The 24,446-nt window shown below is 44.9% G+C and overlaps 1 protein-coding gene across 1 annotated transcript in view; it reads left to right on the forward strand.

The window, feature by feature from the left end:
• The window catches only part of KDM5A (lysine demethylase 5A), a 2,605,143-nt gene that overhangs the window by 891,907 nt on the left and 1,688,790 nt on the right, over positions 1 to 24,446 (forward strand). Inside the window, exon 12 of the mRNA XM_044088480.1 lies at positions 19,191 to 19,353. Coding sequence (XP_043944415.1) covers positions 19,191 to 19,353 — 163 coding nt within the window. The remainder of the gene's footprint in view (positions 1 to 19,190; positions 19,354 to 24,446) is intronic.

The following is a 24,446-nucleotide window of genomic DNA, read 5'->3' on the forward strand; positions in this document are numbered from 1 at the left end:
CTGACCCCAAGGTAATTTCTTAAGGGCTTAAAGGTATTAACACAACCTCTGCTAAGAATCCCACCCCCTCAGATAGGAATTTCCGAGCACTAGGCAGATGGAGTAAAAAAGGTGTACACCTCTGCTACTCTAGCTATCAGAGTATTAAATTGCCAGTTCCATATGCTAAAATTTCAGCAACATACCATGGAACTCTTAAAACAAAAAGTGTCTTCCTTTACTGCTTGTGCAGAATCTAAAGAGTTACAAGAGTTACTGCATTCTGCAAGTCAAGTAACTAAGCACACCTTACACTGTGGTTTTGATGCCCTAGAAGCTTCTTGCAGGGCAGCAGTCACCGGTTTTGTCCTTAGAAGGCATGCATGGCATAAGGAACAGCCCTTGTCAGACCATGTTAAATCTAAATAGTTGGATGCACCCTTGCACAAAGACAACTTGTTTGGCACTGAGGCAGAGGAGGTCTTAAAAAAGATGGAAGAAAAAGCTAAATCTATGCAGATAGGATTTCTTACAGGTCCAGCCACCCAGGTTCAGCAGGCATTGTCCTTCCAAGCACTGGTCCTTTTCTGCTCCCACCATGTCAGTTCAGCCTGGATCCCATAGAAGCAGACCCCCCCCCCCCGACAGCAGCCACAGAGAATGCAGAGTTCAAAACTGTGGAATTCCTCCACTTCAAAAACAGGGAGTTATAAGCCATCCCCTCATGGTAAGAACTCACAATGACTCTCCTCCACCACCCCCTCCCTCTGCCCACCTTCACTTACCCCTAGAAGGAAAACTCTCCTTTCACGCAAGCACCTGGGCCACCATTACCAGCGACCAATGGGTCCTCAACATAGTGTCCCAGGGATACAAATTTTCTTTCCACACTCTTCCAACCTCAAAAGGGTTCCGAGATCTACCTCCAAACCAGTGGGCAGAGGCGCAAAAGCAAGTCCTTTCCCTGCTCTCTGAGGACAATAGAGCACGTTCCTGCAGAACAGAAAGGCCAAGGTTTCTACTCCAGACTTTTTCTGGTACCCAGAAAAGAGGGCACCTGGCGCCCCATCCTCGATCTATACATTATAAGCACCTTCCTGGTGATACCAAAATTCAAAATGCACACCCTCCAGCAACTGCTATCCATGTTGTCCAAGGATGCTTGGCTAGCCACCCTCGACCTAAAAGAGGCCTACCTCCACATTCCTATCAGAGAATCATGCAGTAAATATCTACGTTTCAGGGCAGGATCTCTGCACTTTCAGTTCTCTGCACTTCTCTTTGGCTTATCTACTGCTCCCAGAGTTTTCACAAAATGTCTGGCTCCGGCCATTACCTTTTGCAAACAAAGGCATATCCAAATTTACCCATATTTAGACGACTGCCTAATTCAGGTAGACAGGAAAAGCTGCTCAAGCACCTGGACTTTGTGAAGTCCCTACTGACCTCCCTAGAGTACACTGTCAACAAAAAGAAGTCCAAACTAGTACCCACCCAAAGGATTATATTCCTGGGAGCAAGCCTGGACACAGCATCCCACATGGCATTCCTTACACCAGAAAAGCAAACTTACCTGAAAGCCTACTTCTCTCAACTAGCCACCAGACCCCTGTTATCTGCAAGGAAAATCCTACAAGCTCTGGGGTTCATGGCATCTTGCATTCTACTCATTCCATATGCCAGACTGCATATGAGGAAACTTCAATGGTACCTAAAAAGCCTTTGGTGTCAATACTCTCAAGACCTGGAAACTCTTATACCCATAATACCTTGCCTCAAGAAAGATTTTCTTTGGTGGGCAGCAGCATGCTCCCACAACTAGGGACTATCTTTCTGTCCACCCCCTGCCATCCAGACCCTCACCACAGATGCATCAGACTATGCCTGGGGTGCACAACTGGACGGCAGGTGCATACAGGGCCAATGGAGCCCAAAGCAAATCCATCTGCACATCAGCCAAAAAGAGATGTTAGCTGTCCAGCACGCATTGACAGCTTTCAGGCCCCTTCTCTCCCCAGGTGCTCTCCTGATCAAAATAGTCAACACCACTGTGATGTGGTGTATCAACAAGCAGGGAGGGACTCACTCCTACCCTCTATGCAGGCTGGCCATGACCCTTTGGCACACAGCCTCTGCCATGCAACTACACCTGTTAGCACAATTCCTGCCAGGCTCTCTCAACTCTCTGGCAGACCAATTAAGCAGAAAACTTCTGGACCCACACGAGTGGCAATTCAACAGAAGTACCTTCACCCTAATAACGCAGAAATGGGGAATCCCACAGGTCGACCTGTTTGTCTCTGACACCATTCATCAGCTTGGCAAGTTATGCACCAGGGAGCATCACTGCATGGCTTGGAAAGTGGATGCCCTGTCCTTCCCCTGGGTCAATCTGTCGGTCTATGCCTTTCCTCCACTACCTCTCATTACTAGGGTACTGCTCAAAGTAAGGGAGGAAAAACCAAAGACCATTCTTATTGTTCCGTACTGGCCATGCCAGCACTGGTACCCACTGCTGTGCAGCCTGTCCCCACTGCCACCATGGCATCTCACTCCGACCCCAACCCTCCTGACCCAGAGGGAAGGAGAATTCATGTATCCCCAATTGCAGACCCTCAGTTTGGCAGCTTAGCTTATTCCCTAACCACTGATCAGTCTGCCAACCTCAGTAAACAGGTTCTAGATGTTATACGTGAGGCCAGACACCCTAGCACTAGAAAGTCTTATGTTGACAAATGGAAAAGGTTTTGCACTTGGATTCAGGCTAAGGGAGCCAATAAGGCATAGTCCTCCCTCCCTCTCATTCTGGATTACCTAGCTGACCTGCTACACAGTGGTCTCTCTTTTTCCTCTATTAAAATTCATGCCTCTGCTATCTCTGCTCATATCCCCACTGAGCAGCCCCTTTTCTCACACCCTCTGATCAAACAATTCCTAAGAGGGGCTAGCAACTTGAGGCCACCCAGAAGAGCACCTACCCCAGCTTGGAACCTTAACTTTGTGTTGGAAAAGCTCACCCTGCCCTTCTTCGAACCAGCATCTTCAGCAGAGTTAAAATTTCTCTCCTGGAAGACAGCTTTTCTTCTGGCCATCACTTCAGCCAGAAGGGTCTCCGAGCTACAAGCACTCATGGCTGTGGAGCCCTTCATCATCTTCCATGCTGACAGGGTTTCCCTCAGGACTGACCCATCCTTCATGCCCAAAGTGGTGTTCAGTGTGGCTCTCAACCAATCCATTCATTTGCCCACCTTTTTCCCTAACCCACAAAACAAGGGGGAAAGGATCCTGCACTCACTAGATGTGCACAGACAACTCAGATTCTATCTAGACAGGACTAAATCATTCATATAGTCTGATCAATTGCTGGTTAGCTTTGCTGCAGGGGCAGAGGGCAAAGTCATTTCGAAACAAATAATTTCTAAATGGATTGCACACTGCATCAATTTCTGTTACAAGCAACACAGAAAGGGGGTCAGGACTCACTCCACCAGAGCATCCTCCACCTCTGTAGCTTTCCTCAGAGGAGTCCCCACCAGGGACATCCTGGAGGCTGCCACCTGGATATCTGTTCACACTTTCACCAAACATTACCACCTCCCTATCTTCTCCAAATCCAGGGCAGGCTTTGCCATTGCAATCTTGCAGGACATCCTAGCCAACCCCTAGTCTCCTTGACTGTCTCCACCCTTTCCTCAGCTTTGGGAATCAACCCAAATGTGATGACTGCAACAGTGAAACACGAAGAATATAGTACAGTTGTGTACACTTACCATAAATGTAGATGTTCGAGTGTATTCACTGTTGCAGTCCTGGTTTCCCTCCCTCCATCCCCCTCTTCTCTCTCTCTCTCTCTGTCCTTACAAGGGACATTTTGGTATTTACTTTCTACTAGTGGGGTTCTTCCACCATAACCTGGCTTCCACTTGAGTGCTCCTGACAGGGCAAGGAAAAACTGATGTAATGGCGTCGGCTTCCTTACTTTATACTACTGATGACCTGACGTCAGTCCTGAAGCGACAGCAACTGACGCAGAAATATTAAACCTCTGGTATTTGGGCTGGCTGAGGGCTACCCTGGCAGGGATAACACAAGTGTGATGACTGCAACAGTGAATACACTTGAACATCTACATTTATGGTAAGTGTACACAACTGTATATCCCCCCCCCCTGCTGGTGCATCGAGTGTAGGTACTTTTTCTTTGTTTTAGGTAATTTTGTAGTACTTAGACTTTCCCCCTCCCCCCTCAGGCTTCAGTGTGCTTGTAGTTCTGTGTGTGTGGTGAGTGGAGTGTATCTTTCAAAATCTTTTCTTGTTTTTGGGACTAGTTATGGCTGATTTCCCTATGCAAGTCTTTAAAAGATGCACTGAGTGTGGCCACAAACTGTCGCCTGCTGACGGCCACATTATTTGTGTTCTTTGTTTGGGTGCGGCCCATTTGTCTACGGACTGCAATATTTGGGCGGGTTTTAACCTGAAAGCCCTTAAAGATCGTATGGCTAAACTAGTGATGAAGGACTTGCTCCCTTCTACTGAGGTGTCCGCCACCACTTCTGCTTCTGTGACCGCCTCTCCTTCTATTCCCGTCCTTGCTTCTCCTCCCCCCCCCAGGCTGGGACTCATCCTCCTGCCTCTAAGCCTGTGGAAGGGGAGCGTAGAAGAGACATAGAGAAGGAGAGAGAGCATAGGAGTTTTAAGAGAAAGAGGCTCCCAGACCTTTCGGCTCCAACCGGGCCTCCCACAAAACTTCAGTCTAGGCACCGTGACTTTCCTTGGCTCCAATCTCCTAGAATTTCTCCAGAACCGGAGGAGCCCAGACTACCTTCTAGAGCCTCGGTTTTTCGACCCGCCAGTTTGGAGTCCGTGGCTTTGTCGCAGTCCACCCGCAGTCTCTCCGAAGTTGATATGGATAAAGTGATGAAGAGATTTATTTGCACACAAATTCAGATGGGAGTCTTGGTGGCCTCCTCTCCCTCTGGATGGGGGATCTTGCTTCCTGTCTTTACACCTATATCTCCTTCTCCAACCCAACCCCCGGTTTCGGAGTACATGAATCCGAGAGTTCCCCTAGTCAAGGGGTCGGCGCCGACGATACCTGTTTCCTTGACGTCGGCACCTGCTTGGAGCGTCTTTACACCTATATCTCCTTTGCCAACCCAACCCCCGGTTTCGGAGTACATGAATCCGAGAGTTCCCCTAGTCAAGGGGTCGGCGCTGATGATACCTGTTTCCTTAACGCCGGCACCAGCTTGGAGCGTGTCGGATCTGACTAGTTTGGATCCATGTGGCTCTCGGAGCTGGAGCCTGGGTGTCAGATGCAAGGGGGTGGAGCTTTTTCTGTCGGCTCCGACCTTGTCGGGTCACAGACACCTCCTCAGAGCTCCATCTACTTCGGGCCTGGCTCCGATTCTCGCCTCGGATCCGGGGGGAGCGGTTCCCTTAATGGTGTCCCAGGAAGCTCGCTGTCCTTAGGCTTTTGACGTCGTGGAAAGGGTTCTCTCCAATGGATCGAAGCCCCTGACTGTATCTTCAGCCTCTGCCCCAACTCCCTGTGCTTTGTGTGTGAATCCCATCAGTTTATCACAGGGACAGCCCATGCTCGAGGAGCCCCAGGCAGTTTCCCTTGAGGAACAACAGGTAGTTTGCGAGCCCCCTCCGGAAATCCCCACTAGAGAGGTTCCTCAGAAGCATACATGCAAGAGGAGGCACTTAGACTCCTCCCCGGAGTCCCTCACTGAGGACACTGATTTGGAAGATGGGGAAGGTTCCCCCTGATCACCTCCTGAGGATGTCTCCTTTGGAGACATCATGGAAATCTTACGCCAGTGGGGAGGTTGGTCTGCCGCAAAACCTTCCTCGGACAAATCTGTGTTCTGGAGGCTTTCGGCATAGGCCCGTCTACTTCCTGGGTGTCACCACCCGTGGATTCATTAGTAGACTTGGTCACCTTCTGGGCTTGGAAGGAACTAAACACTATGGAACCAATCCCTAAATGCCCCGAGACAATTTTGAGCCTCCCTGCAGACAGACCGGCTTGGAATAAAGGGTCCCCGTAGACACTATGGTGGCAGCAGCTGCCAGCAAGAAGGAACTAGCCCAGAAGAGTTCCTCGGTCCATCCTCCTGACCATGAGTCTAGGATGATGGATCGCCTAGGGAAGCAGGTTTATTCGTCACCGACCTTTTCTATTAGGGCGCTGAACTATCTGGCCCATGTTTCTCGACTGCAGCGCGACCTGGTTAAGGAACTGGCTGAGTCTCGGCCAAAGTCCATGTCGCAGGAGGACAGTGCTACGTTCTCCATAAGGATGACTACCTTGACAGCAGTTTCAAATAAGTCTATGCGACTCCTCTCACACGCGACCGAAAGATCGGCTAGGGCAGCTGGGTCTGGCTTGTCCATGAGGCATAATGCCTGGATCAGATTGTGTCAGTTCACGGAACCCTTCAAGGCGTCTTTTGTGAATGCTCCATATGTTTGCTCTTCCCTGTTTGGTAAGACCGTCCGTGACACCTTGGTCCAGAGTGAGAAAGATGAGATTGGAATATGCTTCTCATACCCTCAAAGATCCTTTTCCCAGAATCAGCGAGGGCAAAAGAAGATGTGTTTCTGAAAGTCTCAGTATTCCCGGGACACTCAGGGCCCTTCTTCCCCTAACGGCAGAGGGGGGCAGGACAGATGCTGTCACAGAGGCAGAGGGGGTCCGAGGAATTTTGGGTCTCGAAAACCATTCTCACATAGGCCCACGCAGCAACCCTGAGGGGTTGCCCGTCTGCTCTGCTCTGGAGGCAGTCGGGGGTCACTTGTCATTGCACCTGGCAACATGGGGAGTCCGTGTCATCAGACCATTGGTTGCTTCAGATAATTTCCAGAGGCTACTCAATCCCGTTTGTGGTTCTCCCTACACCTTACAAACACCTCCCAGATGTACCACCCACACAAAGGGAGGCAGCAGCACTAGAGGTTTCCAAGCTGCTAAAGAAATGAGCCATCGAACCCGTCCCTCCAGATCATTCCAGATCAGGCATCTACTCCTGGTTCTTTTTGGTGCCAAAACAGACGGGGAACTTAAGGCCCATTCTGGACCTGTCTACTCTGAACCTGTCAGTTGCCAAAGAGAAGTTCCAGATGGTCACTTTACACACCATCCTGCCGTACCTGCAGGAGAGCAACTGGATGTGCTCCTTTGACCTCCAGGAGACCTACTGTCACATAAAGATGCACAGACGCTCCAGGAGGTTTCTCTGCTTCTGGCTATGAGCCATTCATTATCAGTTTCGAGTCCTGCCCTTTGGTCTCACCACAACCCCCAGGGTGTTCACCAAAGTGATGGCAGCATTAGTGGCTCACCTGAGGCTTCAGTGGATTCAGGTCTACCCTTACCTGAATGATTGACTCCTTACTGCTCCCACCGACCATCTACTTTGTCGGACCAGAGACTATTTCCTACATCTTGCACACTATCTAGGAATTACAGTCAACACAGCCAAATCTCTTCTAAACCCTGTCCAGGTTATAGAATGCATAGGAGCACGAATAGACACATTACAGACAAAAGTTTTCCTGACTTCGGAGAGAGTTCAAAATTTAAGATGCATGTCGCTTTCATTTACCGATCTCATCTTCCCTCAGCAGAGTCAGTTTTAAGGGTCCTAGGTGCTATGGCAGTGATGATAACATTTCTACCGTGTGCTCGCTTACATATGCGAGTACTACAGTGGATTCTAGTGGTGCAGTGGTCTTCGTTGGATCTTCCGTTGTAGCATCCAATACACATCAGCAGAGTCTACAGGTCATCCCTTCTATGGTGGATGCAGTCTTCGGAAATCTTGGAAGAACGACCTTTTGTTTTTACCCCTGCCCAAGGCACAATGACCATGGATGCCTCCCAGCTAGGGTGGGGGGGGGTCATTGTTTGGGAAGGACAGTCCAAGGCATGTGGTCCCCAATTGAGACCAGTTTGCATATAAATGTTCTGGAGATGAGGGCAGTCCTTTTAGCGTTGCAGGCCCTTCATGCCTTTCTACCTCTGGGAACCATTGCAATCCAGTCAGACAGCATGTCGGGGGTCTGATTTATCAACAAACAGGGAGGGACCAGCTCTTGCCCCCTTTGTCGCAAGTCCATGCGAGTTTGGGAATGGGCAATATCCACCGGTCGTTTTCTGGTAGCAGCGCATATTCTGGGGTGGTCCAACATTCTGGTGGACAAACTAAGCAGACTATTCTGATGCCTTACGAGTGGTCTCTGCATCTGTCAATAGCGGAGCAAATCTTTCTAGAGTGAGGTCGGCCTTGCTGCGATCTCTTCACATCTCCTTCCAATGTTAAGTGCAGCGCGTTCTTCGCTCTGAACCCCCTGCCGGGGGAGTCCCCCAGAGATGCTCTAGTCCACATTTGGCCTCCTGGTCTTCTCTATGCTTATCCTCTTGTACCTCTTATTCCGAAGTTCCTACAGAAGGCTTATCAACTGGAGAGTAAAGTGATCCTCATTGCCCCGTTTTGGCCTCGCCAGGTATGGTTTCCCTTCTTTTGGTCTCATCTTCTAGCTCCTCCTTGGATCTTGGATCCCATTCAGGATCTCATTTCACACCTCTCGATGGTCCCTCATCCTAATCTGGGCAGTCTGAAGCTCACAGCTTGGCTGCTCCAGTTCCCTTAATTGCTAGGACTCCCGGATTGTCTTCCTCTGTAAAGTCTATTCTTGTGGCAGCTCATAAGTCGTCCACCAGGAAGATTTATCATAGCAAATGGAAGGGTTTTTCTTTTTGGGCCTCTCAAAGGAGTTTAGATCCATTCAAGGCTTCCATTCCATCTATCCTTGACATTTGGGCAAATATTTTTCAACAAAGGGCTAGCTCATTTACTGTCAAGGTTCAACTAGCCGCCATTTCTCATTTTCACGTGCTTCTTTGGCCTCTTCCAGATTGTGCAAAGCCTTTATCAACGGTTCCTTCCTCTAATATCCTCCAGTCAAAAATCCCATCCCTCCCGTGGGACCTTACTGTGGTACTTCAAGCATTGGTTGATCTCCTTCAAGGATGCAGCTACAGTCCTTACATATGGGTTGTCCTGCCTCAGGCAGCCCTTCGGTCGGCCGGATTCCAAAGTCTGGGTCCGGCGTCGGCTGATTTCGCCCTTTTACCCGACGTCAGAGCGCCTGGGGTATAAAAGCGTCAGCCGACCCCATCTTCCTCGGTCTTTCTTGCCGCGCGGTGCCCGAAGCAGAAGCAGTTCGCAAGTGCCGGTCGGCCAGCTCCTGTGATTTTAGCTACCGAAGTCTTCAAAAAAGCTAAGTACCCCGTTGGGGACTCTTTCTTGCCTTAGCCGATGTCAGATCAAACGGTTAAATTTAATAATTGTTTAAATTGTGGGAAACAAATACCTCATAAGGATTTCCACTCTTACTGCTTACCTTGCCTAGGCCCAGACCACGACGTCTCGGCCTGTACAGCCTGTGCTTCCTTCAATAAACGCACTCTTAGGCGTCGGGCAGAGTTTGCAGAGGAATATTTTGGGCAAATTTACTGCTATAAAATGCCGTTGGAGCTTCCGACAGCTCATTTACCCAAAAAACGTAAGGAAAAGAACCGACACACGCGGTCCGCGGTTCCAGCCGACTCCACGCCCAGGCCTACCGCTAGTGTCTCGGTCTCTGCTGAAACCGAATCTCTACCGGTTCTGACCGACGACATCGCACAGCCGGTACCTTCGGTACCAGAGGCTTCCACTGGGTCGGTCTTAGAATTACCTTCTGAAACCGGTGCTCCGGAAATATCCGACACTATTTCTGTGGATAAAACTACCCCAGCACGTGGGGCAGCCAGGCCTAGTGTATCCATGTCCATTAAGGCCTTTACTCGTGCTAAAGCTGCTAAACAGCCAAAATCTCTCCCTCCAAAGGCTATTCCTCAGGAATCCTCTTTAGGTTCACAAATTTTAAGCTTAGCCGAGGACCTTATCTCCTTAATCAGGGGCTCTCAGCCACACCCAGACAGGGGCTCTCAACCTCCTCCAGGCAAAAGGCCCAGGGTTGAGCAGACAGATCCCCAGTTCTCTGATGAGGCCTCAGATGACTCTGCCCTTTCAGATTACCAGGAGGAGGCCTTTCCGGCCTACGAGGATTCTGATGCAGAGGAATCTATTCCCTCAGCCTCCCCCCCCTGAAGAGTTGTCCTTTGGGGAGACCCTTCACTCCATGAGAGAGCATTTTAAATGGCAAGGCCAGGAATTCTCTGATTCCAGGAAGAGGTTAAGGACTTTTTTGCATTTGGCTCAGCATAGACCTTTGGCTATTCCTCCTGTTTTAAATGTTATAGAGGATGTGTACTCCGAGTCTAGTATTTCCCCAGACTCCCTTCCTCCGGCTCCTGTCAAACCCGACCGGTACTACAGGGTCCCGGACACACATCTATTCCTTTACAAGGGCCACTCGGCTGACCCAGAAACTATTTCCCAGGGGCCTAAAGGGGTTGCAACCTCCACTACTAAGAACCCACTTCCTTCTGAAAGGGAATCCAGGGCCTTAGAGAGATGGGGTAAAAAAGTGTACACTTCTCCTACTCTTTCTATGAGAGCATTGAATTGTCAATTCCATATGATACAGTATCAAGAATATCTGTTAGATGAATTGCATAAAAAACTAACCTCACCTGAACCCCTAGATCGCAAGGTGCTTCAGGATCTGGTGCATAACTCCCAGCAGGTTAGCAACCATTTTTTACAGTGTGGTTATGATGCATTGGAAGCTTCATGTAGATCAGCAATGACAGGTGCAGTCATACGTAGACATGCTTGGCTGAAGGAACAAACACTGCCAGATCATGTTAAAGCAAAGCTTCTGGATGCACCCCTGGAAAAACAAAAGTTATTTGGTTCCACGGCTCAAGAGGTCTTAAAGAAATTTGAGGAAAAGGCTAAGTCAGTACAGACAGTCAAAGATTTTCTCCAGGTCCAACCACCAAGATTCAGCAGAAATTGGCCTTCTAAGAATTGGTCCTTTCCAGACACAGACAGATTTCAAAGAGGCAAAAATAGGCATGCCAGAGGTAGAGGGTAAGCTAGAGGCTCCTACAGAGGACGTCAATGGCAGCCTCCTAACCAAAGAGGTAGTGCAGGACCTGCACCTGCTGCACAAGGACAAACTAAATGACTTGACTTTGACCCCGCCAACCTGGGCTCAATTGGAAGCACCTTTGGGCGGAAAGCTATCTTTATTCTCAGAAAATTGGCACATTATTACAAGGGACAAATGGATACTGCAAATAATAGACAAAGGATACAGATTCCATTTTCATACATTACCAAAAAGACAAGGCATGCCAAATCTGCCACCGAATCAAAGGACAGAGGCTTTCAAGCAAATTTCCAACCTACTGCAAATGAAAGCAATAGAAAAGGTTCCTCTCATAGAACAAGGCCAAGGATTTTATTCCAGACTATTTCTTGTCCCAAGAAAAGAAAAGCAATGGAGGCCTATTCTGGACTTGTCCGCACTAAATACTTACCTCATTGTGCCAAAATTCAAAATGCTGACCTTACAGCAACTCCTTCCCATGCTGGGCAAGGGGTCCTGGCTGGTAACTCTAGACCTCAAGGAGGCATACCTGCATGTCCCTATCAGACAAAGTTGCAGAAGGCACCTCAGATTTCTTGCAGGTTCAGAGCATTATCAATTCTCAGCATTGCCCTTTGGCTTATCTACTGCGCCCAGAGTATTCACGAAATGCCTGGCATCAGTAATTGCACATTGCAGACTTCAGGGGATTCAAATATACCCATACCTGGACGACTGCCTTATACAAGAGGACAGCCAACAAACATTGGTAAAACACTTGAATTATGCCATCCGCCTACTTCAGGCCTTGGGATACACAGTCAACATTCAAAAATCAAGACTTGTTCCATCCCAAAGAATAATTTTTCTGTGTGCAAAACTAGATTCAACCACCCAAATGGCTTTTCTCACAGAAGAAAAACAAGAACAACTACCGGATTATTTCAGAAACCTGACAAAACAAACCCAACTGACTGCAAGGAAAATCCTGCAGGCCCTGGGTTTCATGGCATCTTGCATTCTTCTGATTCCACAAGCAAGGCTGCATATGAGGAAACTACAATGGTACCTAAGGAGTCTATGGTCTCAACACAGTCACAGCCTAGAAGCTTTGATCCCCCTCATTCCATGCCTTCAAAAGGAATTTCTGTGGTGGGCTCAAGCAAGCCAGTCAAACATGGGTCTGCCTTTCAGCAAACCAAATATCAGCCAAACCATTACAACGGACACCTCAGACCATGGATGGGGAGCTCACATGGAGGGCAGATGCATTCAAGGACAATGGACACAAACAGAATTTTGCCTGCACATAAACCAGAAGTAAATGCTGGCAGTGATACATTCAATCGAGGCCTTCAAGCACTTCCTGCATCAAGGCCACCTGCTAATAAAGACAGACAATACCACAGTTATGTGGTACATAAACAAGCAGGGAGATACCCATTCTTACCCTCTTTGCAGGCTGGCAATGAATCTTTGGAAACTTTCCCTAAAACTCAATATAGAGCTGCAATCCCAGTTTGTACCAGGAAAAGACAATGTACTGGCGGACAGCCTAAGCAGAAACATCATGGATCCACACGAATAGATGTTGCACCCAGACACCTTTCTTCAAATAACACAATCATGGGGAAGGCCGGACGTAGATCTTTTTGCCTCCCACCACAACCATCAACTGAAGAAATTCTGCACAAGGATATACCACCCACAAGCATGGAAAGTGGACGCTCTCTCTTTCAGCTGGAATGCTCTAACAGTATATGCATTTCCACCTCTTCCGTTAATGACCAAGGTCTTACTGAAGATCAGGACAGAACAACCAAAAGTGATTCTGATAGCTCCGGACTGGCCAAGGCAACACTGGTACCCACTGTTAAGGAGCTTGTCACGCACGAAACCGTGGCCTCTACTACAATGGCCACTTCTTCTGACACAGCACAATTACAAAACTCTGCACTCCAGCCTAAAAACCTTGCAGCTGACAGCCTGGAAAATACCTTGACTCCTCGCCTGGATAAACTATCCAGAAGGGTAAAGGATATCATCAAGGAAGCTCGGTGACCTTCCACAAGAAAGGCATATTCAGCAAAATGGAAAAGATTTCGCACTTGGAACTCCACAAAGGGCCAAGATCCGACAGTAGTGAGCATTCCACATATCCTGGAATACTTGGCAGAAATGCTCCATAATGGCCTTTCTTACTCTTCCATAAAAATTCATGCTTCAGCAATTTCAGCAGAGTACAACACTGATCCACCTGTATTTTCTCATCCGCTGCTAAAGCAGTTTCTCAGAGGGATAAAAAACATCAACCCTCCAAGGAAACCACCAGTGCCTACATGGGACCTTAACTTCATGTTGGAAAAATTAACTCTACCTCCCTTTGAACCAGCAGCATCTGCAGAACTACAGTTCCTGTCTTGGAAGACTGCCTTCCTTCTGGCCATAACCTCAGCAAGAAGAGTATCTGAGTTACAGGCCCTCATGGCAGTACAACCATTTCTTACTTTTCATCAGGACAGAGTCTCATTGAGAATCAATCCTTCATTCATGCCAAAGGTGGTATCCAGGGTCTCACTGAACCAAGCTATTCACCTGCCTACCTTCTTTCCAAATCTACAAAATAAAGGAGAGAAACTTCTGCATACCCTGGACATTCACAGACAGTTGCGCTACTACTTGGACAGAACTAAGACTTACAGGAAAACTGACCAGCTCTTTGTAGCATATGCTGCTGGTGTACAAGGAAAAGCAATTTCCAAAAAGACAATTTCAAAATGGATAGGGAATTGCATTCGATTCTGTTACTCTTTTCATGGCAAAACTGTGCCAGCTAACATTAGACCTCATTCCACCAGAGCCACAGCCACCTCCACAGCCTTCTTAAGAGGGGTGGCTACAAAGGACATCTTAGAAGCTGCTACATGGAGCTCCGTGCATACATTTTCCAAGCATTACAACTTACCTTTATATTCCAGATCCAGAGCAGGCTTTGCTACTGCAGTCCTGCAGGGCATTTTAGCTTCACCATCCTTTTCTTAGGTCCTACCACCCCCCAGCTTGGCTATGGTATTCTACCCATATGTAAGGACTGCAGATGCATCCTTGAAGGACATAGTACAGTTTTGTACCTACCATAAATGTAGATGTCCGATAGGTATGCATCTGCAGTCAGGCTTTCCCTCCCTCCTACCCCTCTGTGGTATTCCTTGGGTATTTATCCCTCTTTCTAGCTAGCTGGGGTTATCTATTATGGTGTATTTGTTTTATATTACTGTGCGTGTTTGGAATTTTTTGCATCTCTCCAAATTTAGCCTTCATTAGAGGGCACCTGGCATCTGGGGCAAGAAAAACTGAGGAAGATGGCGTCGGCTGACGCTTTTATACCCCAGGCGCTCTGACGTCAGGGAAAAGGGCGACATCAGCCGACGTCGGACCCAGACTTTGGAATCCGGCCGACCGAAGGGCTGCCTGAGGCAGGACAACCCATATGTAAGGACTGCAGATGCATACCTATCGGACATCTACATTTATGGTAGGTACAAAACTGTACTTTCCTCCATTTGAACCTGCAGCAACCACAGATCTTTAGTTTTTGTCTTGGAAGACAGCCTTTCTAATGGCTGTCATCTCTGCTAGAAGGGTTTCAGAACTTCAGGCGTTGTCTGTCAAGGTCCCATACATGATTTTCCACAAGGACAGGGTTTCTCTTTGCACCAGTCCTTCTTTTCTCCCAAAAGTAGCATCGGAGGTTAATATCAAACTATCAATTTACCTGTTTTCTTTCCAAAATTTACAAACAAAATTGAATACAAGTTGCATTTGTTGGATGTTCATAGACAGTTACGGTTCTATTTAAACAGGACCAAAACTTTTCGTAAATCTGACCAGTTGTTTGTGTCCTTCCCTAAACCCTTTTTGGATAAACCTATTTCCAAGGTGACCATTGCTAGGTGGATCTCCCTATGTATCCTTCAGAGCTACAAGGATAAAGGTTTGTCTCCTCCGGGTCATGTTAGAGCTCACTTGACAAGGTCCATGGCTACTTCTGTGGCTTTGTGGGCGAGAGTATCCTTAGACGACATTTGTTCTGCGGCTACTTGGTCTTCATCTCATACCTTTATTTCTCACCATAAATTGGATTTGGTTTCTCGAAGGAGAGCATCCTTTGGGTCCACGGTGCTCTGGAATATCCTTCCATGAGGGCCACCCAAGTGTTTAGTAGCTGGGGACTTTGTCCCACAGGTTGAAGATCGAATGAAGTAAACTACTTCAGATGAAGAAGTTATGTACTCACCATAACGTTCCATCTGAGTAGTTCAACTTCATTTGTCTTCAGCCGTCACTCCCGCCTTCCCTCTGGCCTTACCATATGGACAGTGCTCGTAGCTGTTTTTTTGTGTGTGTAAGGTGTTTTGGTATTGGGTTGTTCAGTGTAGAGTGTAGCAAACACGATCTGAGGGTTGGAAGGTAGTGGTGGTGCATTATGGGTAGGGGAGGAGCTTGGACCTTAGAGCAGATGCTTGTGAAGTTGCCCGCTCGGATCTGTTACGGATCCGATACCCACAGGTTGGAGACAAATGAAGTAGAACTTCTCAGATGGAACGTTATGGTGAGTACATAACTTCTTTACTTCCAGACTTGGAGGCATACTACAAAGCCACACAGCTTAGATTGTACATTTCATTCAGGACATGGAATGTATGCCCAAATGGAAGCAGATGATAGGCATGGTACCTGACAAGATGATGACAGAATCACACAAGTGCTTTTGGAAAGAATTTTAAAGGAAATTATACCATGACAAAATAGAATAGCAGCAATAGTCTGTACTATATATATAGTAATAAGAAAGAGACAGAAAAAAAATTGTAATGAGTATTTAGAAAAGAAAAGAAAAAAAATACTGAGACTTTGGGAGCAGGTTATGAAAGGAAATGAGGTAATAATATGGGGTTAAGACAGATCTTTGGGTTGCTGAATGCTGATCAGTTTGCAGATATAGGTATACATAATATTAGAATTCAAGGAAGGTGTATGCAGAGGCTTAATAGTAAGTTTTTAAATGATAAACAGCAGATTTCATAATTTGGGCCAGAAAAGAAATCTCAGGCTGGAAAAGAGGAATAAACAGATCATTTAAGGCAGCATTAGATTTGAGAAAACAATACAATATAAAATTAAAAACAGCATGGATTGAATGCTTAATTATTGATGTTATAGATGATCAGCAGAGGGAAATGTATCTTATTCGTAGATATACAACTAAATTGAGAAGATTTAAAATTTTTGCTTGGAAATCTTTGCAGAAATATTTCTGTATCCCTACAAGGCTTAAGCATATATTCCCATAGACAAGAGGAATGTATTAGAGAGTTAATGGTTCAGAAGGAGGATCTTGAGAGCATGTATTTTGTGAATGTATGGTGGTCTTTCAGTACAAGAAAGAACTTAACAGTATGCTAAGGAGTGAAGAGGATTTAACCATAGTATTGAGATCATTGAATTGACATAATGTAATGTATTCAGTAGGTGAAAGTTCTGGCGTCTTTAATGTTGATAGTGGTTAAGAAAGCCCCAACTTGAAAATTGAAAACTGTAGACAAACCATCAATGTGAGAGGTTAAAAAAGATGATTACAGAAATCATAAATATAGAACAGATAGTTATTATAAATCAGAAACACAACTCCTTAGTAAATAATGGGCTGTATGGGATTTTGTAATTGTAATTGAACTTGAGGAGGATGCTGACATGTAAGAATACCCAAGATTTACATATATTTAATAAACCAGACAGTAATAAAATGTGTGAAGCCATTGGTCCACTTGTTAAGATTTTGTAGTGCAGTGAAAACAAAACGGTATGGGCTCTAGTTAATACTTGATCTTCTGTTATATTATAAATAGTTGACTTGTATTTTGAACTGTTTTTGTTTAAGAGCATTGTTAAATTAAACTTGGTATTAAGACTGGACAGAATATTTAAGAAAATCCCTATAGCTTGTTTTGTCAGAAATGTTGAGGGAACAAGTCTTTGTAGCTAAGAAAATTATTCTTTTGAGCTGGAACATGGGATCTGAATTGCCTAGAATTAGTAAGACATAAATACGTTTAATGCAACTGGCAGCTACAAAAGCAATTAGTAGAAAATGTAACTCAAAATCTAAATCAGCTATTCTTGAAGTACTGAACATTGTAAAGGAGGTAAAAGTACTGGAGAATGGGATCTTTAGAAAAGGGAAGCAGGACATTGTGTAGAAATAAATGGAGTTTTTGGGAACAATACATGCAGAAAAATAATCCGTAGAAGGTGGAAGGTTTAAGGGAAGACAGGAATTGAACAATTTATGTAATGTTGGACTGACTGATATATTTTTAACAGCCTTATTAAAGTATCACTTAAGACATAGGCAAACATGCATTTACAGAAAAGAGAACAAACCACATTAACATCTTTTTCTATTTACATATATTATACATCACACATCTTTTCTTTCCTTGTAATTATCATCAGTCCAACATTGCATAAATTGTCGAATTCCTGCCTTTCCTTGAACCTCACTCCTCCTCTTCCTGAACATTATTCTGTATGTAGTATTCCTACAATTTCCAGACTAGGCAGAATAGTTTGTGATATATCGATTTACATGCTTAATAATGACAAGTTGTTGAAAGTAAAATGGAAGCACTGATCATCTGAATTTAAGCTTCTTTTTTAATATTTTATAAACAATAAACATAATTATAAAATGATTGTCTCCACAGACATTATGAGTAGTAGGCGCATCATGTATGGGCATTGCACTGTTTGCAAAAATGAAATTATAATAGTCATGTTTTGTTGTATTTCAGAAATAAAGATGCATGCAATAAGCACACATTGTTCCTGCATATAGGAAATGCCAATGCAAAGTATGCACATATGTATAATAAAAAAGCTGTTAGCTAAATCGTAAACCACGTAACCACACTGTAGATTTACACACCATGCATTGTGTGTTACAGCTGCTGAATAAATATGTTTAATTGTTACCTTGTGTCACCAAAATCTAACTGTCTTAAATGGGTCTACTTCTACCCATCAAAAAGACACTTTACCGAATTTCAAATAGACGAGTCCGCTTTCATGAAAGTGCATATATGTGAAAACGCACTTTCACAAAAAACAATTCACCAAACTACAAAAGGAAAAAATATAGCAAACACATTTATGCAGGGGGGAAGCTCCCCTGCACCCCCCCACACCCCCGCTACTTATATATACTAACTTAAAGATCGCATTACAGTGGCAAAAAGAGAATATTCCCTTATCCTCACTGTGCCGCGATCTACAACAACAAGTTGTCTATACATTAAAGGTTCCCTTCCATACATCACTGAAGAAGCAATGTACCTGCACCACTACAGGATCCCGGAACTGGCGACCTTTCTTCGCTGAAGTGATTTTCTAGATCAAGTTTGGGCTTCCGTTTTGGAATAGGCTTGAAAACAAAAGTAGATACTATTACCTAAAAATTCCCTGTTTAGAGAATTCCAAGTTAAATTGCTTAAACTGTACTGTTCTGTAAGCTGGTGCATAGATCTCTCATTGTGTCAGTACCCTGATTCATTAAATGTTATACAGACTTTGAGCTTCGTTTGGTCACTTTGATAGGTTTTTGAGCTTCTCAAGGGACAACTGTCATCACTGTCATTCTCTGGAAACAGTAGTGTGGATAGAAAAGCAGGTCTTGTAGGTAACAGTGCAATGAACAGACCAGTAACTAAGCAAAATATTCCCATATTTTTGATCTTGAAGAGTGGAGGCTTTGTTCGCTCTGTTCATCATACTAGTGCTTGGTTGTTAAAGCTGCACTTTGAAGCTGTAGCAAAAATTTCCTTCACTTAGGGAAGATACCCAAGGGTCCTGTCAAACATAATTAATATGGTGAATACTTACCATCTTTCCTGCATACCTGGTTGGGTTAACACCTTATGTGTGAACTAGATATTTCATTGAGTATTGTGCTATGTTTATTTCATCATTGGCATATGCACGGCCATGATGACGGTGCTTTCTTTGACACTGATGATGACACGTTGTAAGAAACAAGTTATTTTATAATATTTAAATTGTGTATTTCATCAGTATGCGCACTGCATTTGTGTTTTTTAGGGGTGAACCTAAGACATGGTATGGTGTCCCAGGACATGCGGCTGAGCAGCTGGAAGAAGTGATGAAAAAATTGGCTCCTGAGCTCTTCGAAATACAGCCTGATCTGCTTCATCAGCTGGTTACCATTATGAATCCCAACATCCTAATGGAGCATGGAGTGCCTGTAGGTAGCTTGTAATGTGTGTTCATATCATCTTTTAGCAGCCAGATGCATTGTTTAATTGTATTTTTACACTTTTTTAAATATAAGAAAACATTATAATGTGGAAATTCTGTTTTTCCAGGTCTTTAATTGCTTGGCTGTCAGAATCTGTTGGAAAAAGTGTCATAATACTTCTGATCTTTGACAGCTGACAAAATGTAAGATAATAGAATTGCTTGAAATCAAGCATATTAGAAATGCTAGCTGAAACTTAATACATTTTCACTGTCCTCTGCAGGTTTCCACCCCCCCCCCCAAAAAAAAAAATGACATATATTGTATGACAGCTGTAGAGGTGCCGCTAAATTCAGTGAGAGGGCATTTCTGTAGAATTGCCAGTTTTTATGCTTTCGGGTTTCATCCTCTTGCTATGTTTCTGTATATGTGTTAATCCACAGTAAGCAGTAGCAGGGGTAAACAAAACAGATAGCTGCTTTTCTTGAACATGGAGAAAGAAACGCAGACAAAGCAGTGCTTATCCTTGTGCATTGAAACACTCCTGTTTGTTTGTTTGTTTGTTTGTTTGTTTGTTTGTTTGTTTGTTTGTTTGTTTGTTTGTTTGGGAGTTTACTTGCCAGGGTAATGTAGTGATCAAAGGCAGACCCATTTCATGTATAGCCATGCTAAACACTAGAACATTTCATTACAGTGTTCTCCATACATGATAAAAGTACAAATCAAAGTTTAGTAAACACTTTTTTTGTAAAGAGAGAAAATGACATGTAGAATATATACATGTGTAATATAAATGTGGAGTTTCTTGAAGATTCCATGTTAGTCCATTGTAGAAGGAATCCTGAAACTGGTAAGTAGAAGAAAGAAATAAATCAGCTTTGTTGTCTCTTGGAAAGTTGAGGTCAGGCAAGTTTCTCAGTGTTATCCCATCTAATGCTGTTATTTGTATTTTCTTGTCATGTAAATTGGCGACATGAGCTCTGCTCTTACAAACTGTTTTAATTGCTACAGGTTGACGTCTAAAATGAGTATACACAACTGGAAACAGTTAAACACTCCCATGTATACATGGAGTTGCTTGAGTAAACCAATATTTTGCCACATATGATGAGCCAAGTATCCATAAATGAGAGAGCAAGTGAGCACTATCTTTTGTCTGTTTGAGGGATAGTAATTTTCTTTCTTTTTTGTCCCTTATTCTTTTTGCTTCAATTACCTGTCATTCATCAAGCCTCCCCAAATTGGACTTGATCTTGCTTATTCCATACTTGTGGTAATCATCCTAGATCCACTAGGGTGAGCTGTATGGGGGTTTGCTGTCATTGAGGCAGCCATGGAGTTAGCTTGTGTTTTTACTTAGGCTAATCCCTTTCCTGATTCAAGGGACATGCAATTTCTGCCAAAGCAGAGGCCACATCACCTTCCAGTATGCAAATGCATGTTCTTGTGCTGCAGTTTAGTGAAGTCTGCTACCCACTGACATCTTGGTGAGCCATTACAAGGGCACAGGTACCTTCCTCCAAAAGGCTGTTGCAGTCAATGACTGGCTCTGTCTCCCCTCCCAGGGTGAGCATGTTTGTCCTCCACATTGGCTATGTCATGCCCAAGCCACTAAAAGAACTTGGATTGCCTGCACAATACGTAGCTGGGGCTTTATGCCTGTGCATTATAGGAGCCGGTGAGAGTTAGTCATTTTAGTTCTGAAATGCATTGTGATTTTAGATGTGTAGTCTAGAGCGCTGACGAAGGCAGCACTTTAACCTGATACTCCATTTGTGAAGATTTGTATTTTCCCATGATATAAATTAGTTATATGTATGCATAGGGTTTCTTGAGCAAGTCTGTATTTTGTCATATGCGGTGAGCCAAGAAGGCATAATTGAGAGTGCAAATGAGCTGTCTTCTTACAAACTGTTTTAATTGCTACAGTTGTGTTTACTACTTGTCGTAATGATTCACCCCTCCCCCAAAGTTCTTGCCTGATGAGGTTTCATTTAGTCCATTCATTTATACAGAATGGAAAGTTCATATTGCCTGGCTAAATGAGATGACTGTGGCTAATTCATTTTTGCTTGGGAATCCTTATCAACCCTCCCTTCCCCACCAAGAGTCCGGTGATAGGGAGTGGGCCAGCTGATTCGTCTTGGAAGGCAGCCTATCCTCTCTCCATAGGAACACCCCCCCCCCCCCCGGAGCTCCTCTGAACTCACTGTTGCTGCTTTCCAAGGTGATGCATCCCTCCACACTCCATTTTCCCTCAACTGCATATTGCAGATGCACTAATATTAGTGCAGGCTTGGCCAGTAGATAAACATCTAGTGCTGCCCAGTTGTCATCAGTGATAAGTGGGAACTACCTTTCTTCCCCTGGGATAAGCAGTCTGTTTAGCAGTGGTCCCTCACTTCCATTCTCCTCAGCCAGCTCCTAATGGCATCAGAGCCAGTGATTGAATACTGGTTAACTGCATCAGGGTTTTCTCTCTGAAAGCCATAGAGCTGGCTGTCATATCTAATGATGTCCTTCTGTATCACTGATGCAGTATTCTTTACTGCCAGCATCTCCCGCCATGCGCAGCTCAATGTTCAGCCAGTGTACCAAAGCCTTATGATCTTAATATGTGCCATATGTCTCACACATTCTCTCTGCACAGGACATAGGGCATACAAGGGACATATGGATGTAGTTACCCAGAACGTCTTTTCCACTAGTCCAAACACCATTATTGCTCACTGGTATGAACACCTTGTTGCTGTGCTGAGTACCAAGCCATCAGATAAGTGCACCATTGGGGTTGTTTTTTTCTTTGGCCTCATATTTTATTTTGCTTACCTAGAGTTCATGTCATCTAAAAAGGGAAAATGTTGGTGTGGGAGCCAGATTCCCCATAAGGATTGCCATGAACAGTGTCTGTCTTGTTTGATTGCTTCCCACGACCATACCTCTTGTATTGTCTGTAAGGTGCTTGGGACTAAGATACTCAGAAGCCATTTGTCTACTCTGGCTATTTATCTTGAAAACCAACAGCTTAAACAGTTATCCCAGGGTAGCGTGTCAGAATCCATTAACCCTGAGATACTCTCGCTAGGTAACAAGAAGGCCTAGAAGTCTCAGCTGGATTCTTTAGCAGTCCAGCCTCCACCAGATGGCCCTGTAGAAGCAGGTAATAGCTCTGTAGACCATTCGGCATCTACATTGATTTCTCTGCCACGACCCCAGTGGAGGTCGTCATGAATCAATCTTTTCACATGTACTCTGAGGCTTTGCAGTTGTCTGCTCTGGATGTCAAGGAGGAAGCATGGTTGATTATCTCAGATGGTCCAAGAGAGATTCCACAGATATTGGTCAGGAGGAAGTTCCAGGTGCTCTTATTACTGAATCTCATCAAGGGTCAGAGCCTCCAGTATTTGTTAGGGCCTTCCAAGAAAAAACAAAAGACAAAGCATGTTTCAGTCTGTCTGAAGGAACCCCAGAGGGAATGGCAAGAGTTTACTCAGGGCTTGTTTTCTGCCTTGATGAACCTGAAGCCTCCTCAAGGGGTTTTGGTACCTGCTCCTCCTTGGACCTCTACCCTTTCTAAATGGCCTAAGGAACCGGATTCCTTGGATGAGGATTCAGAGTCTGATGAGCAGTCTATGTCCTATTCTGAACAGACACCTTCTTTTTTGGCTTATGGTTCTGAGAAGGAGGCATCTGTTAGCCCTGAGTTTCCTTTTAAGGAATTGTCCTTTGGGGACACAATTGCTAGAATGATGGAATACTTTAAGTGGGGTTCTTCTGAAGTGTCTTGATATTCAAAGGAGATATTATGGGTTTCTTCAGGTTGATACTCGTAAACCGTCTGCAGTTGCTCTTGTGATGGCTGCATTGTTGGAAGCAGCAATGAAAGTGTCTAAGTCTCCTGATTCTCAGCTTTCTGCTCCTAAGAAACCTGTTAATTTCTGTATGGTCCCTGTGGATCGTCAGTTTTTATTCAACTGTCCTGCTGATCTTGATGTGGTGTTGGTCTTTTTCTTATAAACCTTCCAAGCTCTTGCTCTCTTCCAAACCTTTGCCTTCTGATAAGGATAGGAGGGCAGTGAAGAGGATTGGTAAGGTTTACACTGCTTCTACTTTGGCCTTTAGAGCTATTAATTACCAGACCCACATGACAACGTATGCTCTGACCTTGATTGCTCAGGCTTGTCAGGTTATTTCTGACCTCCTTGATTCCGAAGGCAAATCTTCTGCCTTATCTATTGTAGGTTCTACTTTTCACTTGGCTCACCACTCTGTCAAATGTAGCAATGATTCTGCTGATGGCTCTTCCAAGACTTTGGCTTTTGGGTCTGTCATGGTGTTAATCTTGGCTTTCTCTCCAGTCTTTGCCTGAAGACAATAAAGTCAAGTTGTTAAATGCTCGTTTGGATAATAAACATCTTTTTGGGACTGCTGCTGCTGACCTGTTTAAGTCCCTTCAAGAGAAAGGCAAAATCTTGCAGGACCTTAAACATATTTTTGTCACTCCTATCTCTAAGTTCCAGATTAATTATTCTTCTAGATCTGCGTTTTTTTTTCAGGCAGCACTGGCAGGCCTCCAAGGGCAAGAAGGGTGGTTGGCAGGCCTCCTTTGCTAAGGCTTCTCAGGCATCTGTGGCCCAGATACCTTTTTTATCTGATAAGCCTGCTTCTCTTTGATAATTTGCCCCCTCAACTCTTAGACTGGGTTATTTTTTCCCTTCGTCTTCCAAATTGACTTCTTATCACTTCAGATGCTTGGGTTCTTTCTGTCATCTGTCATGGTCACTTCATGGTATGGAAGTCTCTCCCTCCTTTTTCAGGCATTCCTCACCCTCCTCTAGAGCAACTTCCTCATTTCCTGGAGATCCTAGGGTCCGTGGTGAACCAAGGAACCATCCATTCTGTCCCCCCTTCCCAAATGGGAAGGGTTTTTATTACAGGATGTTCCTGGTTGCTTGAAAGGAGGGCACTCGGAGATCTATTCTGGATCTCTCCCTGCTCAACACCTTTATCAAGGTTCACTCTTTTCTGATGCCCACTCTTCTAAATCTCTTTCCTCTATTACTACCCCAGACTTTTCTGGTGTCTTCTGATCTAAAGGA

Source organism: Protopterus annectens, chromosome 11.part0 (genome assembly GCF_019279795.1).
Source record: "Protopterus annectens isolate FY-2018-M chromosome 11.part0, PAN1.0, whole genome shotgun sequence".
NCBI lineage: Eukaryota > Metazoa > Chordata > Ceratodontiformes > Protopteridae > Protopterus > Protopterus annectens.